At 44.7% G+C, this 23,845-nt stretch overlaps 1 protein-coding gene across 2 annotated transcripts in view; it reads right to left on the bottom strand.

Moving 5' to 3' along the window:
• Positions 1-13,583: 13,583 nt before the first annotated feature.
• JUP (junction plakoglobin) overlaps positions 13,584-23,845 on the bottom strand; it is a 46,172-nt gene continuing 35,910 nt past the window's right edge. For both annotated transcript variants that reach the window (XM_073683307.1, XM_073683306.1), the window contains exons 8-15: positions 22,607-22,945; positions 22,249-22,404; positions 21,099-21,218; positions 18,800-18,950; positions 18,596-18,717; positions 18,430-18,469; positions 16,766-16,914; positions 13,584-15,483 (exon numbers count right to left, since the gene is read on the bottom strand). In XM_073683307.1, the coding sequence (XP_073539408.1) occupies positions 16,781-16,914; positions 18,430-18,469; positions 18,596-18,717; positions 18,800-18,950; positions 21,099-21,218; positions 22,249-22,404; positions 22,607-22,945 (1,062 nt within the window). In that variant the 3' untranslated portion in view covers positions 13,584-15,483; positions 16,766-16,780. The remainder of the gene's footprint in view (positions 15,484-16,765; positions 16,915-18,429; positions 18,470-18,595; positions 18,718-18,799; positions 18,951-21,098; positions 21,219-22,248; positions 22,405-22,606; positions 22,946-23,845) is intronic.

Raw genomic sequence — 23,845 nt, 5'->3', positions numbered from 1 at the left:
GGGGCTCAAGGACACCGGTGCAGAATGGACGCTCATCCACCCTACATTTGTGTTCCCTGAAAAACTTATTCCTAGAAAGACCATGACTGTCACCAGGATTGGGGGTGGTTGCCAACCTTTACCAATGACCCGGGTTTTGCAAGTCTGGGGTGCCGGGAGGGGTTAAGGGAAGTGGAGGTGTCTGACAACCTCCCCACAAATGTTTTATTGGGGACGATCTGAGACGGTTGGTCACTCAATAAGTTCCTGACAACCCTCCCAGATCTGGCACTTCATGTGATTCAAATGTCGATAATTTAAATGTCAATGCTATGCATGATGATAATGTGTTTCGTTGTGTGGGAGAACTCAGCCATGTCACGCTGGCTAAAAGGAGCAAACATCAGTGCTAAGGGCAATGGGATGATCATGAAGAAGGTGGTCCCATGCAGTTGACCAATGTCACAACGGACTGTGACATGGCCGGTGGTAGCTTCTCCATGATTAGCACTGCTCTTGAGGTATTAGGGGAGGATGGGGACAAGCAAAGGGATAATAAAGAAGGATGGTTCCGTGCAGCTGACCAGTGTCACGCTGGACTGTGACATGGCCGGTGGCAACTGGCTCACAATTAGCACTGTTCCTGAGGTGTCAGGAGAGGTGGGGAAAGTTTTATCCACAGCCTGTCAGGGTGAGGGAAAAGTGTTACCACAGCCTGTTAGTGTGATGGGAAAATGGTACCAATAACCTGTCAGGGTAATGGGAAAGTGGTACCCATAGCCTGTCACGGTGATGGGAAAACAGAACCTACAGCCTGTCAGGATGGTGGAAAAGTAGTATCCCCAGTCTTTCAGGGTTAGGAGAAAGGGTTAGTTACAGCCTGTCGGTCTGATAGGAAAGTATTGTTATCCCCCGGAGACAGCCTACGTAGCCGCTGTCACCCACAGTCATTGTGCCCAGAACACAGGTAACGTGCTGCCTTCTGCACCCTCATCATCCAGCAGGATAACAGAACCAGTTACTGATCCCGAGCAGGTTCCAGAGGGTCAGTTGGGGTCTTAACATTTCTTCTAGTTACCTCTAGCTAGGAGTTTCAGACTGCACTACCCATAGATGGCAGTCTTGAGGCGCTCAGTGACCTCACGAAGAAGCCCATCTCCGAGTCCAAGAAGGAGAGGGTATTGTGGGATCCAGGGAGGTTGTGCTGTGAGGTAGGCTTGGAAGCCGATCTGTAAAATCAGTCTCCATGCCACCTCTAAAAGGGGGAGGTGTCAGAGAAAAAAATCGCAAAATTCATAAAACTATTTCCGGAGAGGGGACATATCACCCTCACATTGAACATATGGGACTAATTATAATTGGGGGAAGTGAGAAAGAGCTGACATTTCAACCTCCATTTAAGTAGGACCTCCTGTCTTGAACAGGTAATTATAACAGGGGATCTGCTGAGAGCCAGTCACAGTCTAGGATTCATATACTTAGAGGCAGAGAAGTACACTTCCAAGGCAAGAACTTCCGCTGTTCAAAATAATTATCTCAGACACTCTGGAGCAACTGGTCAGTGATAAATATTGGGTTTTGCATTCATCTGATATTTATGGGAGATACATTTTCTGTGGGGACGTACGTGGGTCTGTCTGTGGGACATCTGTGGGGCTGGTTGTGGATACATACATTTGGTGGGCTGGCTGTGGGGGCATACGAGTGGTTGGCTGTAAGGACATATGTAGAGAGGACTGTGGTGACATACGTAAGGCTGGCTGTGGGGACATTACAAGAGGAGATGGCTCTGGGGGACATCATATGATATGGGAGACTGGGGAACATTATACTGGGAGGAGCTGTAGGAGACATTATATCTGGGCTGTGGGGGCATCATACTATATACGATTTGTGAGGGACATCATATTGTATAAGGGGCTGTGGGGGACATCATACTGTATAGGGGCATCATAATACATAGGATGCTGTGGAGGGACATCATAATGTATAGGGGATTGTGGGGGACATTAAACTGGAGGCTGTGGAGACATCATACTGTAAAGGAGGCTTTGGTGACCATAGTGTATAGGGGGCGATGGTGGACATCATACTGAATATTGGGGGGCTGTGGTGGACATCATAGTGTATATTAGGGGGCTGTTGTGGATATCATATTGTTTGGGCTGCTGTGGTGACCAACATACCGTGTATTACAGTGTGAGGAGGGGGTACAGTTTGGAGAGTACAACGTCGTGGGCAGTATGAGGGCATAGTGTGAAAAGGGATCACAGAATGGATATGGAGAGGGCTCTGCGTGAAATGGGGACACAGTATGGAGAGAGGTTAGCATGGCGGGGAGATATTACAAGCCATGGTTCATAGGGACGGACAGTGTGGCGGTTATATCTGATAATGATAGATAGTGGGGTGGTTATAGCTGATATGGCAGACAGGAGGCCATACACCATTGTCGACTTATTTAGGGCATAGTATGGACAGATTTTTTTTTTTATTTTTTTTTATGCAGAGGGCATTATAATGACACTCTTGTTTTTAAGGGCACCGTGTTGGGATGTGCTACCTGCAGAAGACTGGAGAAGAGAGAATCTGGAGAAGAGCTGTGGCTGTGAAAAGCCATCATGGCGTCAGGACAAGATGTAGACTAAAAGAAAGAAATTACTCAGAGAAGTCACCTATGAGGTATCTGGATGTAAATGTTTTCTTATTGATACTGACTACGTCTCATCAGTACTGTGGTTCCTGTATGGTCCGCAGTCTGATAAAGACTGCTAATAACTCCCAGCATCTCCTTACCATTGTTAAAGAAGTCGTCCAGTACTTTCTATTACCCCCCCCCCCCCTCAGCGCTGCGGTCCCCGTGGTAGCTGCTGGGTTGTGCACGGGGTTACACATTGTATGATTTTTACATGATTAATTTGATTTTTTTTGCATGAAATACATATTTGATATAATATAAAAACAGAGCTTAATATTTGGTACAGAAACTTTTGTTTGCAATTACAGAGGTCAGCTGTTTCCTGTAGTTCTTGACCAAGTTTGCACACATTGCACCAGTGGTTCTGGTGACGTATACATGTACAGATGATGGTAGTGGTGTTGTACTTATTTACTGACTGTGGTTCTTGTGATATATTCATGTACTGACTGAGGTCCTGGTGATGCATTAATATACTAATGGTGGAGCTGGTAAGGTATTCATGTACTGATGGCGGTTCTGGTAATGTATATGTAGTGCCCCGAGGGCTCGGCCGCTACAGGGGTATTGCACCTCAGACCAGAGGTGTGATATTCCACTCCCGGGTAAGGATGGAGAATGGACCAGGGCTCAGTTAGCTGCATGCAGCACACACACCCCATTTCCGAGGGACAGCTCTACGGTGCTCCCACTAGACAGAAGTGCAGGCACGACCGACCATGTCCCTGCTGGAGTGGGGAGGGAGGGGTGGAACACCCAGTGCTGTAGGGGCAGATAGGGGGCGGTTCCTGAGTGTAGGAAGGAGCCCATTGGTTGCTGGCCACCTGGGCTCATGGCTAGAAGGAGGTATAAAAGGTGGGCACCATCTTAGATCTAGGTTCAGTCTGTGAGGAGAGGAGAGCTGACAGGGATCAGCAGCTCAGGCTGAGTGCTGCTCCAGAGGCAGGCCTAGGGAAGAGGCCGGGGCCTGAGAGGAGAAGGAGAAGTGGGCCTAGAGAAGAGGCCGAGGAGGAGGTGAAGGGGAGCTGAGATTCTAGCTCATCTCAGCTCCAAGAGAAAGGAACAGAAGCAGAAAGGAACTGCAAAGAAGGAGAGACAGAGAAACAGAAGGGCTCAGGAACAAGAAGGTGGAAGGGACCCTAAGAACCCACGAGAATCCAGGGTGCAGGGTCAGGCAGATTAAGGGTACCGGATCCCAAGTTGGTGGAGGAGAAACAACCCTCAGCCAAAGACCGGTCGTCGTGATCATATATTGGTGCGACACCTCATCAAACCTGCTAGGAAGGCACCATATAGGACAGCGGAGGACGGGGCCCACGTTTAACCGCACAGGTCCGCGGCAGCTGGACAAAAGTGGGTCACTGGTGAGGCAGGCCAGAGAAAGGATAAAAGGGGGTCCTGTGCCATGCTCCTGAACTGCCTGGGAGTTGACCGAGCCCCACACCTGGTGGACGCAGCTTGGCTCGGGCAGTCATTGCCAGCTGAAGTGACTTGGATATTAACCGTGAGTAAAGACGCTGGACTGCAGTACGTTGTCTGTGTGCTTTTTCGCTCCTCCGGCACTACCGGTACTGGGACTCTCACTACCATCACTCCCAACATCCACTACACTGCCCTGGGGCTGCACTCTTCCCGTGGGGAGTCACATCACCTCAGCTGCACCCATCATCAGCCCCAGCGGACTGCCTTGCAGCGGCGGTTCCTAATAACCGCAATCCACGGGTGGCGTAGTCGGACATTATCTAAAGCACGTAGCAGACTACTATTGGCCTGACCACCCTGAGCCGCGGGACCGGGCCGCCACTACTACTACCCCCATCGTTCCCCTATCGCCCGGATCCGCGTGCCCCACGGCCCAGGGGGCGAGTCATATACATGTACTGGTGTTGTATTTATTTATTGATGGTGGTTCTCCTGATGTTAACATGTACTGATAGAGGCTCTGGTGACTCACTAATGTACTGATTAGTCCATGAATACAGCACTGGAACCATAATGTTGTTTCTAGTGACCCATTTATTGATTAGAATCCTGGTGCTGTATTTATGTACTATTGATGGCTCTGGTGTTATACTAATGTACTGATGATGATTTTGGTTTCGTATTCATGTACTGATGATGGTTCTGGTGATGAATACAGCACCACAACTATTATCACTACAAGAATATATCACTAGAACCATCAGTAATATATGAATACAGCACCAGAACAATCACTACATGAATACATCACCAGAACCACCATCAGAACATGAATACGACAGAATAACCATCATCAGTACAGAAATACGGCACCAGAACCACCATCAGTTTTGTTGCAAACTGTATTCGTCGCATGACGAACGTAAAAACCATCATAAGTATCCCTTTATCTATAATGGGGTCTGTTTAGTTTCCATTAGAGTATCCACCAAATGCTGGACACCTTGAAACCAATTGCCCACCATTATAGTTAAGTTATATTAGTTTCCATAACTGTCCTCGTGTCTGGCATATAAAATATAGTATGTCAGGGATGAATATTACTATATTTAACTTTGAAAACACACTGTTGAGCCTCACCTCTAAAGTACATCACCTAATTTTTATGTTTGAGGGTATTATTTGGTGAAAAAGGGAACAATTCTAGCAGAAGTAGTTATCAGAGCTTGTTTCCTGACCCATCAGAGGGAGAGGGGGACTGCTAGAGCTCCTTTTACTTTAGTCTCTGACCCATTCCTTTTCTTGGGAGCTGAGGGTTCATCGGGTGGTGGGGGATAGGCTTCATCTGTCTAGGGCACCAAAATACCTTGTCCCCACCTTGTATGATAATACATTACAAAATGTCCTCTTACCAGTAGCAGTTAAAAAAAAAAATCAGTAAATTATATGATTATTTTTTTTAGAAAGAAGCAGAAGATCATACGCCATCTATTATACAGCCCTTGTATCATTTCATTAGCTCTCCCCACATAGTAGGATGGCTCTACAGCTCCCCACCACACACAGTATGATGGACCCACAGGTGGGATATTAGTTTATGGAGTCACAATGGTGGACATTTTTAGTATATAGGGTAACAGTAAGGAATATTCTTAATGGATAGGATGACAAAGGAGGGCATTAATAATGTCTCTCATTGTGGTCCCATTTACTAATGTCCCCTATTGTGGGCATGTTACAAATGTAATGGGGCATAAAAGGTGGATGCTATTACTGTATTAGCGCCATTGGGGAGGTGCATTACTGCTGTATTTTGTCACAAAAGTAGACATTAGTAAACATGAATAGAGATTAGCAGATTAAGCAATATTTTAAATTTGCCTGTCCACTCCTCTTCAATGGTTGTCGAAGTTCCCGGATATTAGCAGGAACTTGAACACTCTGTCGTAAACGCCAATCTACAGTATCCCAAACATGCTCAATGGATGACATGTCCGATGAGTAAGCTGGCCATGCAAGGAACTTCACACAGCCATTGAAGAGGAGAGGACCAACATTCCCCAGGCCACAATCAACAACCTGATCAACACTATGCAAAGGAGATGTGTTACACTGCGTTTGGCAAATGGTGGTCACACCAGATACTGACTGGTTTTCTGACCCCACCCTCCCAAATACTGTTACACTGCACATTTTAGTGTTCTTTTATTGTGACCCTACAGTTAAGTGCTCACGTAGCGTTTTTGCGGCGTTTTTACGGCTGCGAAAACGCTTGTAAAAGTCTGCCATGCAAAGCAATGTGAATTCGGATATGCTGTGCACATGATGCGCTAATTTGCGCGCCGAATTCGCATTGCGTTGCAAAACGCATGACCATTTCTACCGCGATCACGCTGCAAATTCGCGGCCATTGAGGAACATTGAAACGCAGCAAACCCGCAGGTATATGTGGATTTGCTGCGTTTCAATTAAATTCAATGGCCGCGAATTTGCAGCGTAATCGCGGTGCGTGTGGTACCCAGGATGAAGAGGAGACTACAACTCCTCTCATCCTGGCTACCACGTGGTGAAAAACCAGAATTAGTCTTACCGGTAATGATGTTTCCTGGAGTCCACATGACAGCACCATAGAAGTAATCCCATATCCTGTGTAGGGACAGGAAGCACAAGAGGTTAAAAGCCCTCCCACCCCCAACCTCCTCAGTGATTTTCCAAGAACCACATTGGCTGGGTACAATAAAATTTTATTTTTAGACTTGCTTAGACATATGTTAGAATCACATACAGTAGCAATATAGGGAGGGAAATAAGGGTGCTGTCATGTGGACTCCTGGAAACATCATTACCGGTAAGACTAATTACGGTTTTCCAGTACGTCCCCATGATGACACCATAGGAGTATACCCAAGAACTCATAGCTTAGGGTGGGATAACTGCATGAAGTACCTTCCTACCAAACGCAGATCTCTGCTGTGAGAGAACATCTAGCTTGTAGTGTTTGCAGAAAGTAGTATGTCCTGACCATGTGGCTGCGGTACATACCTGTTCAATGGTAGCCCCAGCTCTAGTTGCCCATGAGGTGGAAATTGCTCTGGTGGAATGGGCTTTGATAGTTTCAGGGGGAGGCTGCCCTTCTGAAAGATATGCTAGATTAATCATGGATGTAACCCATCTAGCTAAGGATGGTTTTGAAGCCTTCCTGACACTATTTTTTCCCCCAAACTGTATAAAAAGATTAGAGTCTAATCTCCAGTTCCGAGTGGCTTCCAAATAGGCCAACACTGCTCTGCGGACATCGAGATGGTGGAACTCTTCCTCCCTCTGATTCCTAGGGTTTTCGCAGAATGATGGAAGAACCACTTCTTGGTTTAAGGTCATTGATGACACCACCTTCGGGAAGAAACTTGGATCCAGCTTCAGAATGATGCAATCATCCCGAATCTGCATACAAGGCTCGACAATAGATAGAGCCTGGATTTCACCCAACCGTTTAGCCGTGGTGATTGCCACCAAGAAGACTGTTTTCAGAGTCAAGTTCTGTATTCCCAATTCCTTAACTGGGCCGAAGGCAGGTTTACAAAGGACTCTCAGGACAAGATTCAGATCCCACGGAGGGGAAGAAATTCTCTGGGTAGGCCTAAGCCTCTGGATTGCCTTGACAAACCTGATTATCCAGGGATGCGAGGACAATGGTGTGTCGAAGAAAGCACCTAGTGCCGCAATCTGCACCTTCAAGGTACTTGGTCTAAGACCTGCGTCAAATCCTGCCTGCAAGATCAAGGATCACAGAGATGTCTGGCTGAGAGGTGTCTACCGTCCTGTGGAACTGACAAAAGGTCTTCCAGACTTTTTTATATATGGCCTGAGTTACAGGTTTTCTACTAGCCTGCATAGTCTGGATCACTCTGGTGGATAAGCCCTTATTCTTCAGGATCTCCCCTTCAGAAGCCAGGCTGAGAGCTGGAGTTGTTGAAGATTCCGATGCAACAGTGGACCTTGCGTCAGAAGATCCTCCTTAAATGGTAAAACGATTGGGTCTTCCAATGCTAGATGACGTAGAAGGGAGAACCAACTCCTCCTTGGCCAAAACGGGACAATTGCTATGACTGTCGTCCGATCTTCCTGAATTTTCCGCAGCATTCTCGGAATTAGAGGGGCAGGTGGGAAGGCATGTTAGGCCTTCTCCCCAATATTGTGAGAGAGCATCCACTGCCAAAGGATGATCTCCTGGGTCGAGAGAGAAGAAGGATGTTGTCTTTGCATTAGTTCTGGATGCAAAAAGGTCTAGGTGCGGCTGACCCCATCTGCGAGTTAGTTGCTGGAACACCTCTTCGTTCAGTTCACATTCTGAAGCCTTCATCTGACGCTTGCTGAGATAATCTGCCTCCTGATTGTCGGATCCCCGAAGGTGAACTGCTGAAATGGAGCTCACTATTTTCTTTATCCCTAAGAATATCCTTTTGGTCAGTGACTGGAGAAGTGGATGTCTTGGTCCGCCCTGATGTCTGATGAAAGAGACTGCCGTGATGTTGTCCGACAGGATTTTTACATGTCTGTCTCTTAAGACCGCCCGGCTTCTCTGTAGGGCTTCCCAGATCGCCTGTAGTTCTCGAAAATTTGATGATGGGGTCTAAATTTCTGTGGACCATGTTCCTTGGAGATAAGAATCTCCCACTTGAGCTCCCCATCCTGAGAGACTTGCGTCCGTGGTCACTAAAAGACAAGGTTCCAGAATCCACTGCAGTCCCGTCTGTAGATTCTTCTGGTCGAGCCACCAGTGTAGAGAGTCCTGGGCGACTCTGGACAAAGACATCCTCCTGTCTAGGTAATTCTGATGTCCGTCTGTCACTTCCAGGATGCATTTCTGTAGAGGCCTGGAAAGGAACTGGCTCCATCTGACGCAGGTGATGCATGATATCATAATTCCCAAAATACTCATTGCCTTTTGGATTGAAGGTTTCTTCTCTCTTGAAAAAGAACGAATCCTTTGTGGAATTGAGAGCATTTTGTCCTCCGGGAGATAAGACATTCGCCTTTGGGAGTCGAGCTGGACTCCCAGGAAGATGTGTGAAGTACTGGGGATAAGATTGGATTTTTCTTAGTTCACAATCAAACCCAGGTTGGTAAATGTCTGTAGGACAACTTCCAGATGTTGCGTCATACCTAGAGGAGATCCTGCCACCACCAGGAAGTCGTCCAAGTACGGAATGATGGTAATATCCCTGAGTCGGATATAGGTCATGATCTTCGCAAAGATTCTGGGAGCAGATGACAGGCCAAAGGGAAGACATCGGAACTGGTAGTGTAGAATCTGACTGCCTGATGGTGGTGCAAACCTCAGATATTGCTGACTTGAGGAATGTATTGGCAGGTGGTAGTATGCATCTCTTGAGGTCCAGGGTGCACAGTACCGCATATGTGTCTATTAGAGGAATGGCTGATCTTACGGATTCCATGCGGAATTTTTTGTAACGGACCAATCGGTTTAGGGGTTTCAAGTTGATTATTGTATGGAACTCCCCTGATGGTTTCTTTATTGAAAACAGAGAGGAGTAATGGCCCTGATGTTGTTCGTGTTCCAGAACTGGCACAATAACCCTCTGATGTAGCAGCATCTCTAGGTCTGCCCGTAGACGGGAAAGAGAGGTAGGGGAACCCTTTGTCAGGCGGAATTTTTGAGGGTGATATTGAGAAAATTCTATCCTGTAACCCTTTGCTATAGTTGTTAGTATCCAGGGATTTTGAGTGACCCGATGCCAACTGTTTTTAAAAAACTTTAATCCCCCCCCCCCACTTGTCGTTTTGGACGGGAGCTAATACTGGGCTGGTATTTCCGATCTTTGTTCCCCTTATTAAAACTCCAGCTTGTGGACCCCCCTTTTTTCTGAGTGTTATATTTACGGGAGGGGAAGGGTTTGCGAAAGGGCCGCTACTTCTTTTTCTCCTCAGGGAAGCCCTTCTTTCTATCGGACGCTTTTTCTAGAATATTATCTAGTACAGGTCCGAATACTCTGAGCCCTGAAAATGGAATAGAGCACAGCTTGTTCTTAGAAGCGGTATCTCCAGACCATGTTTTTAACCAAACAGCTCTACGGGCTGAGTTGGAAAGCTCATTATTTCAGGCCGCAAATCTGAGCAATTCCGCCGAAGCGTCGGCCAAAAAATTTGTTGCCATCTTTAAACAGGGGCAATGATTGAAGGAGAGTTTTCCTCGGGGTGCCATCCCGTAGGTGACTCTCTAACTCTTCTAGCCAGATTCTCATGGATCTGGCAATAGATGTAGCAGCGATATTAGATTTAATGATTGCCACCGAAGATTCCCAGGCTTTTTTCAAAAGTCCGTCCGCCTTCCTATCCATAGGATCTTTAAGTCCTGACGAGTCCTCAAAGGGGATAGAGGTTTTCTTGACCACTTTAGCCACTGGGACATCAATTTTAGGAACAGTGTCCCACACGTTGGTGTCCTCTGGGTCAAAAGATAGTCGGGCGTGGAAGTCTCGTGGTATAGAGTCTCTTCTCTGCATCTTCCCATTCCTCCAGTATCATGTCCTTTACATGAGCATTAACAGGAAAAACCATGGATCTCTGGGTTTTAAGAGCACCAAGCATCTCATCCTGAATGTTACTGCTCTTCTAAGTTTCCTCTACTTGCATCGTGTTTCAGACGGCTCGTAGAAGAATATCCATACCATCTGAGTGGAACATGTATCTTTTCCGTTCCCCGCCCTGAGGTAGACTAATGGTCTCACTCTCAGTCGCCAGATGGGTCTATTTCACCCTCAGAAGATGGTGCTATATCTTCTCTGGGTCTTTTGGGTCCCGGGACATCCTGGACCCCTGAACCTGGGGGCTGTAGAGACGTGATAGAAGCCTGAACTTTTTCTTTAATTATACTGTGCATCTCATTTAATAAAGCCCCATGCTCCTCCTTTAGCATGGAGGCTCTACATTCAGCACATAGACGCTTTGTATATGAGTCGGGAAGTTTGATGTTACAATCCAGGCACCTCTTTGATTTTACTGTGGTTACTGTTGATTTTTCCCGTATCCTTTTTTTCAGAAGGAGGTGGTAACTGCCCAGAGACATCCTATAAAAAATACAGAGGGCCTGGTAAGCGTAAGTCCCATTAGCCATATAAAAGGGGTAATGGTACACTTACATGACTCTGGGGCAATCCAGGGTGGGTATCAGGGTGTGACACGTCAGCCATTGTATTGCCAGGGGTGCCAAAGCTGTAAGCCTGCCTATGCTGCTCCCCAGCCCCCCTTCTTATACCTTACCTGGTCATCCAGTCATTTACTCCTGCTCCCTGCCGACTGGTCTAACCGTGCTTTGAATTTCCCGCGTGACCGCCACCGGAAGTGATCATCTCCAGACTTCCGGTTTCAACGGCGGGCAGTCCTGGAGCCAGAGACCTGACCCGCCCAGAGCAGGACGCAGAGAGCCCTGGCGATGGGAAAGCGGCACCCGGAGGCTCCAGCACACCGGAGGGCTGAGGGACTCCCAGCAGGGAGCGTCAGCCCAGGACCCGCTTGACGCAGGGAAGGAGAGAGCCGCGGCCCCCCCGCTCCCCCGGGGTCCCTCGAGGTAAAAACCTTTTCTTCAGTGCTCCTGCACCAGCGCTCCTCCTGCACTCCCTGTCCTGTGTAGGGACAGGAAAAACACTGAGGAGGTTGGGGATGGGAGGGCTTTTAACCTCTTGTGCTTCCTGTCCCTACATAGGATATGGGATTACTCTTATGGTGCTGTCATGGGGACGTACTGGAAAAAAGAAATTAAAAAGTTAAAAATAAACAAAACCTGTATATTCACCTCTCCAGTGGCCCCCGGTCTGCTCCCGGCCACATCCTCTCTCCTTGGCGTCACGCGGTGCACTGTCAGGACCTGCGGTGACGTCATTTAGTCACCTGATGGTCACGCGACCGCGGACGTCGGCGGTCAGGTGATGGTCGAATAACCATCAGCTGACTAAATGACGTCACCGCAGGGCTTGACAGTACACTGCGGGACGCCGAAGAGAGGATGCGGCTGGGAGCAGACCGGAGAGGTGAGTATACAGGTTTTGTTTTTTTAACATTTTAATTCTCATTTTTTTTTTTTTTTACTATAGATGCTGCATTTAAAGCATCATTTGTTCACACATTATAAATCCATGCCGGTTGCATGGATTTATATTGTGTGACCAACTGGTCAAGCACTTTTCAAGTGATGCTAAAATCGCTTGGAAAGCGCTTGTCAACCCACATGCGGAAATGCATGTGAAGAACGCTCCATTTCCGCATGTCCCTGGCAGGAAAACGCATGTACAATCCGCATGCGTTTTTTCTGCCAGGGGAGATGCAGAAACGCTCAGGAAAAATCCAGAGCATTTCTGCATCGTGGGCACATAGCCCTAAGTGATGCTCAAAATCGCTTGGAAAACTGCTTGCGAAAACGCATGTAAAAACACTTCTCTCTGGCAGAAAAAAACGCATGTAAATGTGCATGCGTTTTTTTCTGCCAGAGAGGCAAAAACGCTCTGCATCAAATCTGCTACGTTGGCACATAGCCTAAGGCCCACCTCTGCAATAACCATGCTGTCTAATCAGCATCTTGAATGTAAGGTGGATGGATTGTCTCGGCAGAGGAGAAGTGCTCACTAACACAGATTTAGACAAATTTGTCAACAATATTTGAGAGAAAAAGGCTTTTTTGTGTACATAGAAACAGTCTTAGATCTTAGAGTTCAGCTCATGAAAAATGGGAGCAAAAAGAAAAGTGTTGCATTTATATTTTTGTTCAATATATACTGCTGATGCCATACTATGCATGTGTAATAACCGTTCAAAAATAATAAAATGATACATATGGCTTGATAATCCCTTTAAATTCCCCCTGAAGTGGCTGCCAACAAAGTTGGATACATAGTCTACCCCAACAACAAACACATCACTGACAGTATCTGAAGCTGTAAGGATCATCTGATGGGCAGCACGGTGGCTCAGTGGTTAGCACTGATACTTAACAGCGCTGGAGTCCTGGTTTCAAATCTTTCCAAGAACGACATCTGCAAGGAGTTTGTATGTTCTCCCGTGTCTGCCTGGGTTTCCTCCCACACTCCAAAGACATACTGATAGGGAATCTAGATTGTGAGCCCCAATGGGGATAGAGATGATGATGTCTGTAAAGCGCTGTGGAATAGGATAGCGCTATATAAGCAAAACATAATACTGATAAAGTAAGATCCAAATGTTTTTTTCCCCTTAACCTTTGAGCCTTTGCCCATTTCTTGGACCAGTCAGGGATGGAGGAGGTCATGTATCAAGTTAAAAACACACAAAACAACACTTTTTGTATTTGTTTTATTAGCTGCTTTGAGTCTTTACAAATATTACAGTATAAAGATAAGCATTTTTCCAAGTTTCATTCACCCATAACCGTGAATGAAAAAAAAAAAAAAAAGTAAAAAAAGAAAAAAAGGAAAAAAGGAAAAAAAGTCGAACACAAAGCAGCAGATTAGTTTTATTGCCAAAACAGATTCATATGAAACTGAATAGGGGAATGTATATACATGGTCAAAAACATTTCCACAAGTTACTAACAATGTGCATTTCTGAACACTCGCCATCTGAACTCAAACATCAATGCTCGGAGATAGTCCAGGTATTACTTTAAAAAGAAGAAAATAGGCTTTAAAGTGCACCTTTTGCCCACACAAAAGACAACCACCTTGGGATTCAACTTTTTGTCCAAGTGCAGGGTGTTAGGCTTCACAGGACATTGAGAAAAAAAAAGCTTAAAAATCTGAAGACTCTTATATTACTTGCACACTTAAGTGTTAATAGTTTTATTTACTATACATTTCCATTACTATCAAGATTAAAAAAAGGAGAAAAAAAAAAAGCAATAATCTGACTATTCTAAAGTCTCCAACATGGTGATATAAGCAGTAGCACTTGCACAATATATATATTAAAAAAAAAAAGTTAACCATCTAGAATTGGGCCGGGCTGCTTATATGCAGTTTTTTCAATATCCTAAATATTTTGCTAATGAAAAGATTGAATTAAAAAAATAATAGTAAATATTTCTTCCTGTCTTACAAATAAAAGAAACTTTACAGTTGTGTCTCTTACATCAATGAAAGGAACCATTTTTATTCTAGTAAAAAAATAAAATACAAAGTGATAATTGTGTGGATAAAAAAAAAAAAAAAAAAACCTACAACACCCCCAACCTCATTAAATTGTATTTTTATATTAGCAGATTAGTATGGGAGAATATATATATTAGATATATACTCCCATATTAAATCTACTTTATAATGGTTTTTCTAGGAATAGAAAAGAACATGGCTTTTATGTTCTAAAAACCGTGCCATACCTGTACACAGGTTGTGTGTGTTATTACAGCTCTGTCCCATTCACTTCAATAGACCTGAGCTGCAATACCAGACACAACCAACGGACAGGGGTGGCGCCATTTCTACCAGACAGCCCTTTAAAAAGGAACCCGGTGTGTATGTGTTTGAGATGATTGTTTTTATAACAAAAAAAAAAAATGGACCCATCAATCACAACTGGACATTAATGGATTAGCAAACATTGGAAAAAAAGTTTTTTTTTTTTTTTTTTTTTTTAATGTAAAATTTTTTTCTCAACTTTTTCCTCCTCAAAAATTTCCACAGTGTTAAAGGACGAGCTGTATAAACCAAGAACCAGCAGGAAACAAGAAAGTTTGAATGAAGTCTTAAATGTGGGATATGTTCACACAAAGCCAATTACCAAGTTTAAAAGAAAAAAAAACAACCACCCTCAGTCGCTGTAGTGACACTGTACATGGCTGTGCGTAGACAAGAGGATCAGCAATGAAGCGGGGGCCGAGTCTTACATGTGTCACTATTGGGGGGACAAAGCACTACGGATGGGTAAATAGGCAAATGAGACAACCTCGCGTTACAGCTCCTGAATAATGGAAATGTGCGGCAAAAACAAAGCTGAGCAAAGAAGCTTTTGGTAGATTAAAATTAAAAAAAAAAAAAAAAGAAAGAAACCAATGAATATATATTTATAAATCTCTAGAAACAAAACAAAAATTAAAAAATAAAACACTTGAGGCCAATGCAAAAAAAAAATAAAAAAATTAAGATTCAAAGTAGCATGGAGCAGAGTAGTGTATCAACTTCAAGGCCCGGCAGATAAGGGGTTAATACACCGCCTCCCAAAAGAAAAATCCCCTATGCTTAGAAAATATATATAAAAAAAAAAAAAAAAAGACCCCATGCAAAAAAGTCTATCAAATAAAAGCTTCTCTTAAAAAGGGGGGCAATTGGGTTAAAAAGAGGTGCAGGGACAGGGTCTTTGTAGGCACTTCTGTCTGGATTGTATTCTTCCACAGCGAGGAGCTAGAGGGGAAAAAAAGAGAAGAATACAGGATCAGATTACATAAGAAAAGCCATACTGGACCAGCTCGGCTATGGACTACTGCCCCCATATCATTTTATCTGCCGCAAACTATGCAATAATCATCTTTTCTGGTTATTGCGCTTTTTTCCCTTATTTGATGCGTTTCTGATGCATATTTGAAGCAGTGTTTTTAATTCATTTTTTATGGGACAGAAAAAAAAAAAGGTTTCTGCATTTAAATAGAAATGTGGTATTTTTTTCAGGCTGTATATAGTAAAAAAAAAAAAAAAAAAATTGTAATTTTTTTTTTTGCTTTTTATTTTATTTTAACAGCATCTTCAGACGCGCAGTGGGCAGGAGTTTCCCTGGAATCACATCCACTTTGCTTGCACAGTTAAACGCAGCAGATTTTCAGCGCAGAAAAGAACCAACACAGAATTTATATTGTGTGTGAATATGGCCTTAGATTAGACTTTCAAAAAGTCGAGTCTTGTATATGGGACAAGGTCTCCTTGGCAGGATAGGATCGCAGAACTAACATCATAGCGGGAGGGAGCGGCAGGTGCCCTTTCCTATCATCTGACCACCTGTCATCACAAGGCCGGGGTGACCTGTTTCAGCACGTTACTTATAAGCCAGGCCCTCCTATAAAGCCCACATCCCCTTTTCCCACCCCACTATAAGGGCCCCAAATAGATTAGTGTTGGCTGACGTGTATGGGGCTCTCCAGATACCCCTCAGATGTGTCAGGGGAAAGAAGGATTACGCAGTGCCTAGTCTCACTATTCAGAAAATTGGCATATTGAGAAAAGCTTCGTGTGAATGGAGAGGAGTCACACTGACAGCTAAGGTATACGGGCATCTTAACCAGGTGATGATTTATGAATCATGAAAAAACAGAAAATTAATTTTAAAGGGCAAATATATCAAATTTAATCTACGGACCAGAATCTTTGGACATCATGCTGTGGCCCAAGGCCCTATTCACACTTTTGGTCACAAATCCACAACTAATGCACAGATGTTACTTGGCATTTGGCTGCAGATTTCTTCCTACTCCATAACAGTCTCGAGTAGGGCAATAAATGCAATGAAAATCTGCACAACAAGCATACTGGAGATTTGAAATCCACACCGGTCTTTCATTTCCGTGTGGATTTTTTTTCCCCAGGATTTTGAAACCCCCATTTACTTGTAGTGCACTGTAAATTGATGCGTCTTTGCGGTGCAGATTCTGCAACCTGCGAACATGACCTAAGAGCATCACCCCCGTCTACAAACCTTTAGTGTGTGGATTCAGGACATAATGTTATTATCATTATATGCCAGCCTTCCATGGTCACTGTAGCCATCCATGCCATAATCTGGGTCCATATCCATGTGGTCTGGTTGCATGTCATCAGTGTACATGGCACGATAATTCTCCATTTCTGCAAGGATTGAATAGTCATGTAAAATGTATATGTACAGAAGACCAAGAAAAAAATTATCAGAAATGGAGATAATGATTTCACTGTACAGAGGAAAAACATACATAATATATAGGGTGCATTACCACAAGTTACCAGCAGAGGGCATCAGCCCAAAAGAAATCAGAATTTCAATAATTAACTTCATAAACTTACATTTGCACCCAGAGGGCCACCAATACTACAGAGGGCCACCAATACTACAGAGGGCCACCAATACTACAGAGGGCCACCAATACTGCAGAGGGCCACCAATACTGCAGAGGGCCACCAATACTGCAGAGGGCCACCAATACTGCAGAGGGCCACCAATACTGCAGAGGGCCACCAATACTGCAGAGGGCCACCAATACTGCAGAGGGACACTTTCACTTCAAAGATATTGTTAGTGTTCAGGTTTGCATAACACTTTTACAAAAGGTCTTCAATGTAATCTTGTCATAAATAAGTAATCTCTTACCTGGTGTAAATGCCGTTCTGAATCTGGATTATTTTTTATTCCTTTGCTTCTCCAATCTTGAATATGGGCCTCTCTTCCCTGTATATTAAATAGTCTTGTTAGCCAACTGGGTGAGGTCCTCAAGAAGCCTACAGAAAAATTGAGGATCATGCCCATTTGGCTAACATGCCGACTAGCTTTATATAGGAGGGAGGGAGGTGCATATCTCAGGAGTATAGAGATGCAGGAACAAAAAAAAAAAAGAACAATGCCAGATTCAGAACAGCAGCATTCACACCAGGTAGAGAGGTACATCTTTATGGCAAGCTGCCAGTTTTTTTTTTTCATGTAAGGAGAGGGTTCAGGAGTGGAGCCCTTTCCATATCCAGTAGATGCGGACACGGATACATAGCTGCTGTTAACCACTTAAACACATCGATGGGAGCCCGTGTGCTATATCACCGATGCACATTTCATTTAAAGGTCACTGGCATAAACTGACTGCAGCATTAAAGTGGTTAACAGCAGCATTCAGAGGAGCTCAGCTCTACTAACTGCTGTTGACCACGTAAATGTCACAGTCAACTTATGCCAGTGACATTTAAATGAAATGCGCACTAGTGATGGAGCACACAGGCTCCCATCTCCTCCACCATGACTTTATTGCGGGGCACCCATGAGGGGCCCAATGAGCGTCCCCATTGCGGCCATCTTGGTAAAAAAAAATAAAGTAAAAAATATATATTCAAAAACAGACAAAACCCTCCCCCAGAAAGGTTAAAATATAAAAATTCACCCCATTTGACCCCCATTAAATAAAAAAAAACCTAAAATTAGCATAAATAAAACAGTCAGCTCGCCACACAGAAACAAACCAGTCTTAAAGGAGTTAATCCGGAACATGAAAATGGGTATTATCCCGTTAAATAATTCTTTAAAGGTAAAGTCTCGATAGGAAAAAGATGTCATTATAAAACGTGGTTCTGCTCCATCTGACAGCAGGAGTGGAGCTACAAATAATAGGTTCCACAACTTACCATCTGGGTAAGGATCTCCAATGGGGATCATGCTTTGAGCCTGCAAGAGAAAAATGAAAACAGTCAGTGTAACCCATACAGACCGGACGCGATGATCTGCAGATGGAACGTGCATGGAAACCCTAATCGTACGAATAGCCAGTCTAACGGAGCTCTGATTACTTACCGCATCCCAGGCTGCGGGGTCCTGGCGGAATATTGCATTAGTCAGTTCCACAGATACCCTCTTCCTGTAATCAGGGTTCTTGTCCTCAGAGATACGGAACAGGACAGCAGCGGCATAGGTGGCTGGGTAAGAACGAAACACTAATGTTAACTGCTCTGCAACCACTGGAAGTCAGACACACGGAAAAAACTCCGTGAGTCTCACCTGTGCCCTCGTTACGGGAATGCAGGAGCTCCATAAGTGGAGCAGAGGCTCCCTCCGCATCAATGGTCTCGGCTGCCTCTTTGTCCTGTGCCAGCTCACACAGCACTCCTGCCGCCACTCTCTGGATGTTCTCTACTGGGGAGTATAGGAGCTGTATGGGGATCAGAAACCATAGTGTTAGTAGGGACAGTGATCAGAAAAAGCCTCTTCCTGCACGCATATATGGGATTATACATGCCCACAATATGTAATAAGGCGCTCGATTAGTCTCGAAAAAACTAAAATTTAAGGAGGGCAAAAGGGGCTAATACCCGTGAACTTCAACACACATCTCAAAATGATTCAAAGCAGAAATGTACTACTCTGTTGTAAAACTAGGACCAGATCAGTGTTATTTGAGCCCAATGTGGCAGTATTATTTATTGCCACTTTTATTTAGCCTAGGCATGGATTTTAGGTGGGTCAAAAGGGACAAATATCAGGTGGACTCCATCATACTCCGCAGGATGATTCATAGCAGGATCAGTGTTATGTCAGCACTGTGTGGCGGTATTATTTATTCAGCCAGGTGCTCAAGTTACTTTGAATGGGAAAGAGGAGAGAAGAGTTTTGAGACCACTAAACACATTAAATAGGTGAATGTTCCCACACCTTTCATTTAATGCATTTGAGCGCAATAAGAGGGGTCTCCTAGCATTCAGTCCACTATGGACTTCATTGACTATCTTGGATATAGGTAGGTCAATACATTAATAAGAATACCCCTATGTCCATACGTGTATGGTATGTACTATAGCACACACACAACAGTGCAGTAAATCAGATCACAGCCAATGATTCCTATAGGCACCTAGCCCACCTTCCATCCCCCGCTGTATTGGTTGCAGGTGGAGCATTAGGGGTTATATACACTATATGAGCAGATCTCATACACCACGTATTGATCCTCCATGTCTCACCGAAGAAACCTCGGTTTTAACAGTAACTCTGCCCCAACAACATCCCGGAAATATGGATCAAGTTAATGGAGCAATTAGATGCACAAATGACTAATTAATGAGGCGGTATTCTTCCAGCGCAGGACTCCCATACTAATCAATTACAGCGTGCAGCGGAATATCCAGGGACCACGGCCGCACAACACTTCCTCTGCAGAGCGGCTGCCACATTTGTCAGCATTTATTGCCTATATCCAGGCTTCCAGCAGCCATCACACCGGTCTAATGGCCAAGGTCAGGAGAAGGGCACGTAGTGCGGGACTATTCAGAATCAGGACAACGTGCTCCTGTGGATGGTATTTCTATTCTATAGTAATAAACCACCTGCGGAGGACACCAGCTTTTTATGGGCGAGAGCGGCCTCTGGGTTTAATAAACCGTATGACACAACTTACTGCAATACGTTATAGCCAAGGTTAAATATTCACATAATTAAAAGGAATTTATTCTAGAGGCTGTGCCTGAGATTACAGCTTTATTCACTTAACGCGCAATACCAGACACTGCCATGGACAAGAGTGGCGCTGTATTCCAAATTTCATAACGCCCCATTAGCACGTTTTTTTGGGAGTGGTGTAAGGCATGTACGACAATTTTTTGGAGAATATTGAAAATGTAGCTTTTTAATATCTCCTTGCATGTTCCCTAACTGGAGATGACCAGCCCATGAGGATATATCACACAAAATTACAGTTCCATAGTATCCAAGCTTTTTGCAGTGAAAGCATCTCAGCCAAATCCCCCATAATCTGCCCTTTAACCCCTCAGCAGACTAAAGGCCATTTCATGACAGTCTGTACCATTGGTGTAAAGTTGGCCAACTGGATATTACAGAAAAAAACTGTTAGTAAGGTCAATTCCCCCCAAAATCGCATGCAGATCTTTGAAAGCTAAATCCATTGACATTTTTATATCTTCTATGTGTTCCTGAGAAATTAGTGTTGTAATTCATATGCAAATGAGCCTTTAAGTGCTCTGAGCGTGATGGAGCACTTCCCGAGCCTCTGCATCCAGAGGTGGTTTCTCTGGCTTGCACAAGCCGTCTTAGCTTGATTGATCGCTCACGATCAATGACAGGAAAGTCCCTTTTGGTTATTTTTTACAAGAGCATAGGTTGCCCCCTTTAAATGCTGACCTTAGCTCTAAAAGTGGGGTTCCAAACTTGAGATTCCACTTTGTATGACATATGTACACACCTCCATAGGGCATACGGAAAACATGAAAAAGCCCTGTAACTATGTGAACCCCAACCTGTGCACCCACCATACGACTCATCAGCCCCATCACAAGTGAATCCTTACCTGTACAAACAAGGGAATGGTGTTGAGTCTGTAGATTTCCATGCGATTCATGGGCTCGCGGGCCAAGATGTGCAGGGCTCCGGTGCAGCCTTCCACAATCTCCTCCATTCTGACACCATCCTGGGGAAATAGTATATGACAGATGATGATGACTAACCGGAACGTTTTCCACTCTACTTAGCACCATGAATCAAAATACAGAGCAGCCCGAATCAAGAGAATGGCTGGACATGAAAAATTCATGTTGTCAGATGTGAGGGACTGTGACAACATTCAGGATGTCTATACTTGGGGATGTGATCGAGACTTCGGCTCTCCCCTGAATAAAACATTTAGACTCAAATAAGATGAGCAGCATAACTGTAATCCTAGCAGCAAAGACATGCCACGGATCTCCAAAGTCCACAGAACTTAAAGGTGCCAATGCAAGATTGTTCGAAGGAAAGGCAAAATTACATTTTTGCCCTACAGACTCCTTCATCAAAGGGCCCTCTAAGCCCAATATATGGGCCCTTCACTCTCCCAAAACTCAGGCTCAGAGAACTCACCACAAAGGGGGTTGGTAAACTTACACAGAAACATTGACTTTCTCCCATAAATGCCGCCACACCAGGTTGTATGTGACATTGCACTTCAGCTCCACTGAAGTTAGCAGGGATTAAGTCATGTTTTTCTTCTCCAGTTCATGGGGTTCAGGCTTTTTTTCATTGGCGATGGGGTGAGTAAGCTGCAGCCAGAAGTGTCTCATCTTCCACAGGAACAAAGGATGAGACATGCTAAAGTCCAACATGCTCGATTCTTCTTTCTCAACATCGGCCATCATGTTTTTCTGATCATGTACAATCCCCTTAAGGTCTCGCCAACAATGCACCAGTATTTAGGTAACCCCCCCCTCCATATACAATCTGGAAAGCCACAGTGTTTCCCCCCCATACTGGAATGGGTAGATGTCATATCCGTCAAACCATATTGAATAAGAACATTTATATCCAGCAGCCACATTCTTCAGAAAGTGAGGTCTACAGAGGGACTGGCCTAATCTGCTATGGCCCATGGACAGATCACAGCCGACAGCCCCTCTAAAAGCCAGGGCACTGTATGTCAGGCACGCAACACATGGTACCTCAAGATGATGCCCCCCTGGACTCACAGTATACGGCTGCTGGGTTCCTGAAGCTGCGTGTCTCTGTGCATCCTGGTGAGCTTTAACCAGCAGCTGCACCAGACGGGGGATGACTCCGGCATCATGAAGTGGGGCGTGATTGGCAGGACACAGCGCCAGGTTTCTGATCAAGCCAATGGTTGCCTGCAAATTTGACAGATGATAATTAAAGCATACAGGAGAAAAAACAGACTGAAATATTGATCGCTACTATCAGAGTCAAGTGATGCAGTAACTGTAACCAGCAGCCGCCACTACAGGCAGCACAACGAATTATTAATTATTGTGCTCAATGGGAGCTGTACAAGGTAATGGCGGTAGGCAGTGTACACTAGGACCATCTTACCTTGACCAGCGGCCACTGGAAGGGTTGGCCGATCAGTTTGACAATGGCTGGGATGCCATAATGAAGTCTCACTGAGTTCTGAGCCACCTCTGCATCAGAGTGACGGCTAGTGAGATGTCGTAGAGCGCAGACTGCAGGCTCGGCAATGTCGTCCTTGTCACTTGCTCGGAGGATTGTGTGGATCAGAGATTCCACCCCGTTGCTTTGGGTCACCAGAGTTTTGTTGCGGCTATTGTTGCAGGTCAGGTTGGACAGAGTACCAGTTGCGCAGGTCAGGACATTGACGTCGTCTGAGCTCAGCTGGTTCACCAGGATCTTCAGCACATTATCCAGGCCCTCCTGCAAATAAAAGCAATAATCATTGAAGACAAACTGAACTCTGCCCCGTGACAGCTATGACGAACCTTGGAAAATAATTTACCAATATGCCATATGGTGACATAACACCCTGAAGGTCCCCATGCACATTAGATAAGTTGGCCAAACCTGTCAATTTGTGCTGATCATCTAACATGTATGGGAGCCTCTACTGATGTCAGGGGACATAAGGAGAGGGTGATTACATTTAATCGCCATCTCCATTTGTTCAGTGGGGAAATCAGTCAGGCTGAGCCTGTGTATGGGGAAATTGGGGGGAGATCAGCCAAATATATGGCTGACAAGCATGTAATGTATATGGCCAGTGTAACACCCAAATACCACCAGCATCCATGCCCATAAACACTTGCAGGTAATTAAGAATTCACACAATTTTTTTTCAGTTTTATTAAAATCTGTACTAAACAGAAGAGAATATGGATGAGATCTGTCAACAGCTACTTGATGATGGTTTCCCAATAAACTTTTTTTCTTGCACGGAGTAAAACATGAAGGAATGACTATGATACAGCTACTATATACAAAAAAAGAACTATTGAAGGGTAAAGGTGTTAAGGAATCTCTCATTTTTAATGACAGATGAGGTCAAAGCTGCATAATATTATCCGCTCTTCCGGATTAAGCAGCTACAAATAAAGGAGTAAGTGGTGATAAATGGGAGAGGATACAAGGGCCGAGTGTTCCAACACAAGCTGAGGTGTGGTCGGCTTATAAACCACAAACCTCGGCAGACTTACATGTAAGGTGTGTGCTGTATCTCAGCCGCGTACACACCCATGTTTGGTATAATTGCTGCCTGTAATATTGTTCTGCAGCTCGTCACAGGAGCGAAATGAGGGCGACTCAAACTCCTGCACTTTA

Source organism: Phyllobates terribilis, unplaced genomic scaffold (assembly GCF_046119375.1).
Source record: "Phyllobates terribilis strain yellow unplaced genomic scaffold, ASM4611937v1 Scaffold_5__5_contigs__length_657084704, whole genome shotgun sequence".
In the NCBI taxonomy this organism is placed as follows: domain Eukaryota; kingdom Metazoa; phylum Chordata; class Amphibia; order Anura; family Dendrobatidae; genus Phyllobates; species Phyllobates terribilis.
Note: the sequence above shows the minus strand (reverse complement) of the source record. Positions and strands in the feature narration are given on the sequence as shown.